At 37.5% G+C, this 12,477-nt stretch overlaps 1 protein-coding gene across 1 annotated transcript in view; it reads left to right on the forward strand.

Annotated features, from left to right (window-relative positions):
• LOC129406439 (complement factor H-like) overlaps positions 1-12,477 on the forward strand; it is an 85,548-nt gene that overhangs the window by 37,018 nt on the left and 36,053 nt on the right. The window contains 2 exon segments of the mRNA XM_055144203.1: positions 9,461-9,643; positions 11,573-11,749. Of these exon segments, the coding sequence (XP_055000178.1) occupies positions 9,461-9,643; positions 11,573-11,749 (360 nt within the window).

A 12,477-nucleotide genomic window follows, 5' to 3' on the forward strand; every position in this document is an offset into this window, starting at 1 on the left:
ATGGGTAGTATCATGCTAAGTAGAATGAGTCAGAAAGAGAGGGAAAGACATAGAATGTTTGCACACATTTTTGGAATATAAAATAACATAACATGAGAATGACACCCAAGGACAATAGAGAAATGGACCAGAAAGACTGGGGGAGAAGGGAAGCTGGAATAGAGAAGGGAACGCTAAGTCACTGATGGTTGAAGGGATAATTCGGGATGGGAGATATGTGCTGAAAGTAAGTAAAGGACAAAACGTGATAGCCTCTCAGTATCTACATTGTATACCATAGAGCCCCTAATTAGAGAGAGTATGGGGGAAATTGTCTGCCACAGAGGCTGGAGAGTTTAGAAAAAGGGAGAAGGGTATACAGGGGACATTGATGGTCAAGAATGTGCACTGTGGGAAGGATGGGTGTTTGATCATTGTATGACTGAATCTCGAACATGAAAGCTTTGTAATCGTATCTCACAGTGATTCAATTAAAAATTGAAAAACAACCCCATGAAACCATACAGTTTGTTTTCATGTGGATAGATCTTGTGTATTGTGCTCATTGAACTTAGTCAGTGGAGAAGGGAAGAAAGAATGATCTCTTTCATCTGCAGGACATGAACAAATATAGTAGGGAATAACACATGCATTCTTCTAAGCTTTTTCAAAAAATATTCCGCATGTGAAAGAATTTATTCTTGAACACTATATACATGAAATTCAGCTATGAATTCCTTTTTTAACTCATGCCTTATATCTTCTTTTAAAATAAAAGAATTCCCACTGTGTAAGTCCTCCTTCTGACTTATTTCTATCAACACAGTTTCATCACAGAATGCTCTATCTCAGGACTGGAGCAATAGCACAACCGGTAGGGCATTTGCCTTGCACGCAGCGGACCCAGGTTCAATTCCCATGATCCATACGGTCCCCTGAGCACCACAAAGGGTAATTCTGAGTGCAGAGCCAGGAGTAACCCCTGTGCATTACAGCGTTGACTCAAAAAGAAAAAAATATTTAGAATGCTCTATTTCATATGTGCGCTATGAGGAAACCATGTAGGGAACTATCTAACTAAAGGGCCAAAGTCAAGAGAGAGGAAAAATAGAAGTGGTTTTCAGTAGGAATATTGTCACTGGGTGAGGAATGAGTAGGATAAACTAGAGAAGGGAGTACTAGGACAATAGAAGGGGGAAAGTGCCAGCAGCAGAAGCATGCTGGGGTTGGATGGAAAACTGGGGATCCTGCTGGAGGATAGTGCATTGGAAAAGGGATAAAACTCTACATGCCTGGAACAAAAATGGAATACAACAATTTTTTAAATTGAATATTATCAATAAAAGTTAGCAATTTTAAACCAAAATAAAGTGTTTTATTAATAGACTGAGACCATAGTATGTATCATGTACCTCCATCCACATTGCAGCAAATTGCACGATGTCACCAGTTCATATAGCTGAGCAGTCTTCTGTTTTGCATACAGACTTTCGTTTCTTTATCCACTCCTCTATTCTTAGGTATGTGGGCTTTTCCTGGAACTTGGCTATTCTGGATCACCCTATATTAAATACAAAAGTGCAAATGTCTTTTCTCGCAATAGTGTTTTTGAGCCTTAGGATATATGCAAGAAGTGGAATTGCCGGTGTGGAGGTCGATGTGGAGGTCTCGTTCTGTTCAGCAGGGAGAACCCTTCATGGGGCTGAGAAGGGGACGCAGCTGAATGAAAAGATGCAGAGCCCGGAGGAGGGAGAAAAGGCATTGATTCTAAGGCAGTTATTATTTATACCTCCCTGCTGGGAGGAGGTGGTATAGTATGCATGCCTGCACCCCCAATTGAAATGCAGGGTGTGGCATGGGCTTTGGCTAATAATAAACAAATTCTGATAGGATAAGATCAGTAAGATTAGGAGTGGCAACCTTTGCTAGGTGTGGCATGGGGTTAGCTAGTGATAAACAAATAGTGACAGGATAAGATCAGTAAGATAAAATGGCTCCCTACATGCTGGTTGTTATTATTTTCAAAAGACGCTGAACCAAGGATCATTCTCATGAACAGCGGATGAGGTTTCCTTTTTCTATACATTCTTGTCAGCACTGGTTTGTTCCCATCGTTTTGACAGGTCCTAGTCTTACTGGTGGGAAGTCATATCTTGACTTGCATTTCCCTGATAAAGATAATTTGGGTAAAGAAAAGTTTCTCATCTTCTCTTTCCTGAAACTGCTTTGGCTATTCTGGGAAATTTATTACTACATTTAACCTATAACTTCTATATCATTAAAACTACCTTACAAATCAGTGCAGTCCTTTTATGTCTGTCCCTCTATTTCTCACTCATTTCACTTAGCATGATACTCTCCATGTGTATCCATTTATAAGCAAATTTCATGACAGCTGTATAGTATTCCATTGTGTAGATGTACCAATGTTTCTTTAACCAGTCCTCTGTTCTAGGACACTTTGGTTGCTTCCAGATTTTGGCTATTGTGAACCGTGATACAATGAAAAAAATTAGGTACAGATGTCATTTTTACTGTATTTTTTTTTTGCATTCTCGGGATATATTCCCGGAAGTGGTATTGTTGGGTCATATGGAAGCTCAATTTCTAGTTTTTGAAGAAAAGAATAACAATTGCAAGAAACTGACACCCAAGGACAGTAGATACAAGGGCCAGGAGGATATGAGGTCATATTCATTATCAGCAATGAAAACAAATTATCAAAAGCTTCTTTCCAGCAAGTCTTACTTTGTTGGTGGGTGGGGGGGGGGAACTCCAAACAATAATACTGAGATTTTTGTTGAAATATTGAATATAATCAAAGTAGGAGAAAGTAAACTGAAATTTATCAGCTACACAGGTGGGGTGAGGGGCTGGGGAGGGGGGTGGATGTTTACTGTTGTTCTGTGGTTCTTGGTTGTGGAATATGTGCACTGGTGAAGGCATGGGTGTTTGAGCATTGTGTAACTGAGACTTAAGCCTGAAAGCTTTGTAAATTTCCACATGGTAATTCAATAAAAATAAATAATTAAATATTTAAGTAAGTAAGTAAGTAAATAAATAAATAAATAAATAAAGGGCTAGGAGGATTGCCCCATAGCTGGAAGACTGCTTCAAGAGCGGAGAGAAGAAGGCAGATGAAATAGAGAAGGGATCACTAAGAAAATGATGCCTGGAGGAATCAGTTGGGATGGGAGATGCATGCCGAAAGTAGATAATGGACCAAGCCTGAGGACCTTTCACTGTCTCTATTGCAAGCCATAATGACCGAAAGTAGAGAGAGAGTATGGAGAATATTGTCTATCATGGAGGTAAGGGGAGGGTGGGAAAGGGGGGATATACCGGATATATTCGTGCTGAGGAATATGCACTGGTGGAGGGATGGGTGTTTGACCATTGATCATTGATAGTTTGGCCATTGGATAGTTCCCTACAAGGTTTCTTCATAGCTCACATATGAGTATGATAGTTTGATAGTTACATGAAAGCTTGTAACTATCTCACGATGATTCAATAAATTTTTTTTGAAAATGCCCTGCAATGGGCCAGAGAGATATTACAATGAGTAAGATGCTTATCCAACTTTTAATTGACCTGGGTTCAACAACTGACTTCCCATATGGTCCTTTGAACACTGCCTGGAATTTATACCTGAGTGCAGAGCCGGGGAGTGTCCTCTGAGCATTGCTGGGTGTGACAATCAATCAATTGAAATAATTATAAAAAGTCACATGAATATTGATAGGTATAGCACTGAATATGTAATATCACCATTTTAACTATAGTAATCCTTCAAACCATTAACAGTGTATGTGTTTCAAATTCTTTGCATTTATTTCTATTTCAATGATTGATCCTTTTTTTTAATGTTTTCCATCTCTTTGGTTTAGTGAATTTCCAGGTATTAGTTTCTTTAGGGCACAGTGTGAATGACACTGCTTTATTTTTACTTTTCTCTTTTCCACTGTTAGCATGTAAAATGCAATGGATTTCTGCCACTTTCCTGTATATATATATTATTTCTAGGAGTTTTTCATATCTTTTTTGGTTTTTATAAGTATGATATTATGTTACTTAGAAAAAGTGTGATTCATTTTCCTTTCTGGATTCCCTTTAATATCATTTCTTGTCCCGTTGCTGTGAAGACTTACAAGCTAAATGGAATTGTGGTGAGTGTAAAAATCCATTTCCTGGGCCTGATCTTTAAAGAAAATCTCTCCATCTTATGCCATTGAGTATTATTTTAGCTTGAATTTGTAAATTCCTTCGAGTATATTGAGGTAAATTTCTCTCCCCATTTTGTTCTGGGTTTTTATCATAAATGGGTATTTTACTCTAAAAGGAAGGAACGATTAAAGTCATAGATGTAGAGAAACATTGGACAAAATTAATGTTTCCTTGTTCGTGTTGTTGAGATATACTGTATTGATTCGCATGTACTTAACCAAACCTGTCTCTGATGTCACTCCGACTTAGACATGATTTATTATTCCCTTAATGCTTCCTGGGCTGGGGTTTGGTTAATCTTGAATTTATTGAGGATCTTCCCATCTATGTTCATCATGGATGTTGTTCTTTAAGTTTCTTTTATATGCTGCTTCTTTATGTTTTTGATATCAGGATAACAATGGCCTCAGAGGCAGAGCTGGAGAGATAGTACAGCAGGTAAGGCATTCTGCATGTGGCCAACCCAGGTTCAATCTCAGGAATCCATATGGTTCCCTGACTAATGCCAGGAGTAATTCCTGAGGGCAGATCCAGGAGTAAATTCTGAGCATGTAGGGGTGTGGGATCCAGACACAAAACAAAATAAAAAGTGTCCAGATAATTCCAGTTTCATTAAGCTTCTGAAAGACATTTGAGAATAAAAAAAGAAAAAGTTCTTTAACAGTTTGGAAAAATTCTCTAGTAAAATCTTTTGGTTGGGGCTCTTATTTTTAGTACTATTTTTTGTTGGTAATTTTGATTTGCTTATTTTTTCTAAGGGGGAAACTGGGCATAAAAAGTGAAGCTCAGGGGGCTGGAGAGATAGCACAATGGGTAGGGCGTTTGCCTTGCATGCGGCCTACTCGGGTTCGATTCCGAGTATCCCATATAATCCCTTGAGCATGGCCAGGTGTAATTCCTGAGTGCAAAGCCAGGAGTAACACCTGTGTATCTCCAGGTGTGACCAAAAAACTAAAAAAAAACCAAAAAACCAAAAAAACTGAAGCTCAGTGACTCAGTGGTCACACAGGAAATTCATCATCAGATATTGCAGCAGTTTAGTGTAAAACTCTGAAGACCTGATGTTGACCAGATTCTGTGAGGATAGAGATACTTGAGACACTCCAGAGAACTGTGGGAAAAGCTCTCTTGGGAGACCGTTCAGTGCTGGGAGTTGAACTTGCATCTAAACCAATTTCTCAAACCCTTTAGGGCGACTTACAATTATTATTTTCATTTCCTTATTAATAACTAATGAGGTATGCAGATTCCTCCTGACTTAGCCTTGAGAGATTAAAGAATTCCAAGAAAAAATATTTATAGGTTTTAGGTTTTCCAATTTCATGGAAAATCTTTTTTATAGAATCTTGGATGATACTGTGAAATTTTTTGTGTTATTTTTTAGAACTTCCTTTATTTCTGATATGGCATTTTTGAATTGTCTATCTTTTGTTTCTTTCTAAATTGAATTAGAATGACCAGTTTCACTCTCTTGTTTCTTCTACTTAAAAGCCAATGCTGGTTTTGTTGTTATTCTACAGAATTGTTTCTATTTCATTGAATTTTCCTAAGTTTTGATATTTCTCCTTTTCCACTTTGTGGGGTTTCCTTTGTTGGTCTTTTTCTAGTAATTTAGGAGGTGCCATGAGGTTATAATTTGGGCTATTACTTGATGGATGCTTGAATTGTATGAACAAGTTATATTGTCAATTATATATTGATTTAGAAAGCTTTCAGTAACTAGCTGTGTAATAAGATGCTTTCCAACTTTCTTTTTTTACTTTCTTGCAGTGAATTTGGTTTAGTGTTCTTTTCATTTATATAAATATAATGGTCAAATTTCTCTGTCATAACTACTTTATCCCATCTTATGAAGTTTTATCTATGATGTTTTTTAAATCATTTTAAAATATTTTGATCCATATACTACTGAATAAATGTTGAGTTCTGGAAAGAGAAGTAGTAACTGACATGAATGTGCTCTGAAGTAAAATGGCATTCTGTAAGTTTGGCTTTAGAAGATAGTTAAATGAATTTGCTGATATTCCTCAAGTTAATTGAAAAGCATAAATTCATATGGCATTAAGCAAGAATTTAAGTCATTTAAAAGTAAAAAAAATTCGATAAAGGAAAAGAATTTCCAAGGGAAACATTTTGCACTCTCAGTGTCAAAAGCTGTAATAGCTGTTGTGAAAGGGCCTAAGCTGAGATGATCAGGGTCTAAATTCAGATGTGGCAATTGGTTTTCTTAAGAGAATCAGACTAGGGGAATATGATGCCAAAAACAGGTCAACCTGTACCTCTGGGGCAAGTGGAAGAGCAGCCTGATGGTGTCTTTGGCCTTCCTAATACCCAAAAATTATTGCTCTGCCTCTGGCCAGACCCCAGTAACTTGGGACCAAGTTTACTGAGAAAATAAAGGGCCAAAAGTTAGGTATGTGGGAGTCTCACCCACAAACCACCTCCAACTCAGTTGTGACAGCTCATTTATTGGCCTTATTTCAGAGACCCATAGAAATCTAGGAAGAGATCAAAGGTCACAGTTCATCTCCAACCCGCACATGGCTGAACAGAGTGGGGTAAATCATAGGGGGACAAGTTGGCCTGGTGGCTTGCCCAAGCAGAGCCCCCAGCAACCACTTGTTTATATAATCCCAAATCATTGCCATACCCCTGTCTGATTCCACTGTCTCAGGACAGACCTCACCAAGATATAATCTGTTGAAAATACTCGTATACAGATTTTGTGACTGAAATCTCCAGGCTACCTCAAAGTTGGGATGGTCTATCTCCCCCCACTTTCTAATACTCATGGAAGCACTGGCAGTCACCACCACAAACCAACTCCAGCATTGCCACATAAGCTCTATCACTGTCCTTGCCTCAGGGACCCAAAAATAAATTTCAAAAGAGATCAAAAGCAGCAGTTAAGCTCGGACTCACAGATGTCTGAAGAGACCAGGGTAAATTGGAGGGGGTGTGGTTTCCCCTGTGACCACCCAAGCAGTGTCCTGAGCAGCGGCTTGTTTCCACAATCCAAAATCGCCTCCATACACCAAGCCTGACTCCACCACCTCAGGACAGATCTCACCAAGACACAATCTGCTGAAAATTTTAGTATGCGTGTTTTGTGACTGAAATCTCCAGGCTTTCTTAGTGGCAGGATGGGCTACCTCCCCAACCCCCCTCTGTACTTCCAGAAGCCTCAGCAATCAAATCCCCACTCTAAGCTTCCACCCAATTGAAAAGCTACTCCAGCCTTACCATTCTGATAAAAATATCAAATGTCTTCAACAAACATCATGATGTCTTAGCACCTGTCCTGAAAACTATAATGCATAAAACAAAAAGGAGAGAGAGAACAAGAAGGAAAGTGACTTTCATAGAGGTAGGCTTGGGGCATGGGGTGGGGGCTTAGGGGATGGTGGTGGGGAAAGGGAGGACATTGGTGGTGGGAAAGGTACATTGGTGGAGGGATGGGTGCTAGATCTTTGTATGACTAAGAAAACCAATTATGAACAGATTTTTAATGGTCTATCTCAGATATCCAATAAAATTTTTTATAAAATGTAGAGTTCATATCCAATTAAATCATCTGAATCAATAACTGAATAAATAGCAGCACTCCTACATTAAAGAGAGAGAGAGAGAGAGAGAGAGAGAGAGAGAGAGCCAAACTAGGCAGTATTTAAAAATAAGACCTAGTACAGAACTCAATATATAAAGAGCTCTGGGATATAATTGTATTCATATAAAAGAAGGGCTCCATGCTTCTTAAACAGGCAAATCTCTCATGATTCCAGATTAGAAAATGGAGTGTTGTCATATTGCTTTGCTTCAACCTTGTTTGTTTAAGTTTCCCAACCAGGGGCCTCCAACCAGTAGCAGTTCAATGCAAAGACTAGAGTGTTCATTGGTTCTCTGGCCCTGCAGTTCATGAGATACCTGCCCACCTCAACAGGGTTCAGAGCCCTTCAGCTCTGCACACAGGATGCCCTCAGTACCACGTGGCATGGAGCTGGGAACATCCATAGACAAAACATGTACCTTAGCACCTGTACTGTTGTTCCTCCAGGCCTCAATAAATTTTTCATGATATATGCTGATAAAATCTCTTGAGAAACTCAGTCTATTTTCTCTGACAAAGGAACTGGCATATTACAATCTTTTCTTTTTTTTAACAGATATTTATTTTTATTTATTTATTTATTCTTTAATTTATGTTTTTTATTGAATCACTATGTTGAAAGTTACAAAACTTTCAGGCTTAAGTTTCAGTTACATAATGCTCGAACACCCATGCCTTCACCAGTGCACATATTCCACCACTGAGAACCACAGTAAAGCTACCCCCGACCCCCAACCCCCCAACCCCCCACCCCATCCTCTGTAGTTGATAAATTTCACTTTACTTTCTCTTTACTTTGATTACATACAAACAAAAAAAACCTCACTATTATTGTTTGGAGTTTCCCCCCCCCCCCCAGATTCGGACCTGTTGGAAAGGAAGCATTTGATAGTTTGTTTTCCACTGCTGAGAATGAGGAGATATGAGGTCATGTGGCCACAGTAGCGGTAGTGAGGTTCTAGATTTCTGTATTTTAGTATTTTAATGACTAAGTCCACAGGGCTTTCTGCCAGAGGTTGCATCATTGCTAGCTCGTACTCTCTGATACTTTATATTCCACATATGAGTGCAATCTTTCTGTGTTTGTCTCTTTCTTTCTGACTCATTTCACTCAATATGATACTTTCCATGTTGATCCAATTATATGCAAATTTCATGACTTCTTGCTTTCTAATAGCTGCATAGTATTCCATTGTGTAAATGTACCAAAGATTTTTTAACCAGTCATCTATTCTCAGGCATTCGGTTTTTTTTCCAGATACTGACTATTGTAAACTGTGCTGCGATAAACATACAGGTGCAGATGTCATTTTGACTATACTTTTTTGCTTCTCTCGGGTACATTCCCAGGAGTGGTATTGCTGGATCTAATGGGAGCTCAATTTCTAATTTTTTGAGAATCGACCATATTGTTTTCCAAAGGGGCTGAACCAGTCAACATTCCCACCAACAGTGTAGGAGGGTTCCTTTCTCCCCACATTCAAGCGGTTGTTTTTGTTCTTCTGGATGTGAGCCAGTCTCTGTGGTGTGAGGTGGTATCTCATTTTCTTTAAAATTTTGTTTTATATGATTATGTATTATTTGACTTGTTATGAAAACAATTATTGAATGCATACTTTTCTTTTCTTCATGCTTTCTCCTTTTTAGAAACATGTTCACATTCAGACATAGAAATTCAGAATGGTTTTTTTTCTGAAGCTACTACTCAATATCCCTTAAATAAACAAGCAGAATACAAGTGCAAACCAGGATTTGCAACAGCAAATGGTGAAACTTCAGGAACAATTACCTGTCAGCTAACTGGATGGTCAGCTCAACCTAAATGCTTTAGTAAGTAATTGTTAGCATTCATGGTCTTAGTCACCATTACACAAAGGATTACTGTTAATAATGTCTCAAAAGTTGGGGTGAGGTGCTCATGTACTTTCAAATTTCAGAAAATATAAATACTGGTTGTATGAGCCCTCCAGAGTAATTTGAACATAGAGCCAATATTGATGCCTGAACTATACTGAGTGTCATCCAAAACCCAAAGAAAATTAGAAAATTAAGTATTAAAAATAAATAAATTTCTTCTTAAACATAGAATAACGTAGGGCATTTAAGATAAATGTTATGTAAGGGAAAAATATCAGCATACCTTTCAGTTCAAGTAATTTTCACTTTGAAACACAGCATACAGGCTAGAGAGATAGTATAGCAGATCACCTTGCATGCAGCACATCTGAGTTTCATCTCTGGCTTCCCAAATGGACCTCAAAGAATCAAAAGCCGTAATTTCTGAGTGCAGAGGCAGGAGCAACCCCTGAGTATCTCCATGTGTGAGCCAAAGGCAAATAGAAAAAATACAATGTAATTGAGAACTCATTCAAACGGTAAAAAAGTTTTTGTGTATTTTTATTTAAGTTCCATGTGACTTACTCAGTGTCACAATCTCTACTCCAAAATAGGAAATTTATTTTTGAAATGAAAGTATGGGGGCTGGAGCTATAATACAGTGGGTAGGTTGTTTGCCTTGCAAGCCACCCACTTGGGTTCCATCCTGTATGGTTTCCCAAGCACCGTCTGGAGTAATTCCTGAATGCAGAACCAGGAGTAACCCCTGTGCATCGCAGGATATGAACCAAAAAGCAAAATATATATATGCATATGTATTTACAATTACATGATGAATAATTTTTCTGTCATATAACCTGGATGATTTGTTTCTTATTTTTCATTTTTATTCTATGTATATTAACCAAAGAAAAAAAGAAAAGAAAATATTGCCCTCAAGTCAAAGTCATTTTACACTAATTGATATTCGATTCAAGATTGTAACACACTTATTATGGGAGACAAATATTTTTAATATTTATTTTATTAGCATTGACTATATATTTGTAAATTTCAACCTACCTGGGTATTTAACAAATTTTCATATTTGACATAAATCAGTAAATCTTTATAAGCTTTATCAACATCACTGTAGTATAACTTTCTTGAAAATGGAATTTTCTTGTCATTTTACTTTTTTCACACTTATTCTAAACAATAGAACTATGTATGTATTCAAATTAATAGGCATAAAAACCACTAGTAAAATATTTAAGAAAACAAAATTGTATGTGCATTATAAAATTGCATATATTAAAAAATAAGAGATTTATGGAATATTTAAAAATTTAATTTCCTTATTAAAATTAATCCTTTTATTTAATAAATAATTTTTCACTGTTATATATATTAGAACTTCTAATATTGTTGGTACAGTACTACACTAAATGAATTTTAGTTAGTGAAAAAATGCACAAATCTGAGCTAGAAAGATAGTGTAATGTGTAGTGTGCTTTTCTTACAAGTGACCAACATGGGTTCAATCCCAAGCATCAGAATATGGTCCCCTTAGCAACACCAGGAGTGATTCCTAAGCTCAGTGTGACCCCTCACCTTCACTAGCTTTGGCAAAAACCACAACAAACAAATGCAATTTCAAATACATAAATCTGTTACGACACAATTTATTATCAGTATGCTATGAATCTATAAGTCTAAATGAAAATAATGTGGTTTAATTTTTCAAGAAGGCAAATATAGAAACTTTTGTTTCCTCTTGAGTAACTCCAATCAGTGGTCTGCCATTGATTTTTCTGGATAATTTTATGATACCTTTGAAAAGCATACTAATGAATACGTCTTTAACCCCTTTGGGATGGGAGTTGCACCATTAGATTACTTCATTAGGTAAGAATAGGAACATCTAATTCTCATATGCATTAGAATCTTGTGATAGGCCGGGATTTGAGAATGCTCTAATTAAAAGAATTGGTGCACGGTTTATGCTCAATGACCAGCTGGAGTATCAATGCAAACCTGGCTATGAAACCAAAGCAGGAAGGACCGGTGGTTCCATAGTGTGTGAGCTCAACGGTTGGTCTGATCAACCTTTATGTCTTGGTAAGTCCTGTTTCTGTGTTTTTATTCTTTTACAGAATCATCAGATGAATAATTATCTAGAGGTATTTTTAAGAAATGATGATATAAATCAAGGTGCTATCTTGCAAATTGATGTAAACTAGGAAAAATGGGTGTTTTGAAGCACAAAGAGGGTGATCTATGTTGAACACAATGCATTGTTACAGTACTATACTTTCTGGATCCAATATGTTATGGCATTGTGAGTGAAGGATGATTATTTTGTTATCCTAGTTAAAGATCTCCACATTAAGTAAATATAGAAACTTGTTCTCTCTCTCTCTCCTTTTGGGAATTATGGCTTGTAATACAGATGATGAAGGTTATCATTTTTGTTCCTTTACCTATTTTCAGCTCACAGTGCTTATTCAGAGCGATCAGATTCAACCAACTTTAATTCAAAGAAGCAAAAGAATTCAAGGATTTAGAAAATAGAGATGTGGGTATTATAATTCAATTTAGTAATGCAGCTTTGCAAGGAAGCATTCCTAAATAAAAGTTTTCTGGGTAGAGAGTTATGTGCAACAGGTGAGGGAGCAAAGAAGTGGACCTAGTTTTAAGCATCTAGACTGGAACAAGAGTGCAGCAGGTAGGGCTTTTGCATTGCAAGCTGCAAACCTAGGTGGCATCCCTGCCTCCCTGACCCCGGACCCCCTATGTTTACTTGAGCCCTTCATGGAGTGATCCCTGATCCCAGAGCTGGGAGTAAG

This window comes from Sorex araneus, chromosome 7 (assembly GCF_027595985.1).
Source record: "Sorex araneus isolate mSorAra2 chromosome 7, mSorAra2.pri, whole genome shotgun sequence".
Classification (NCBI taxonomy): domain Eukaryota; kingdom Metazoa; phylum Chordata; class Mammalia; order Eulipotyphla; family Soricidae; genus Sorex; species Sorex araneus.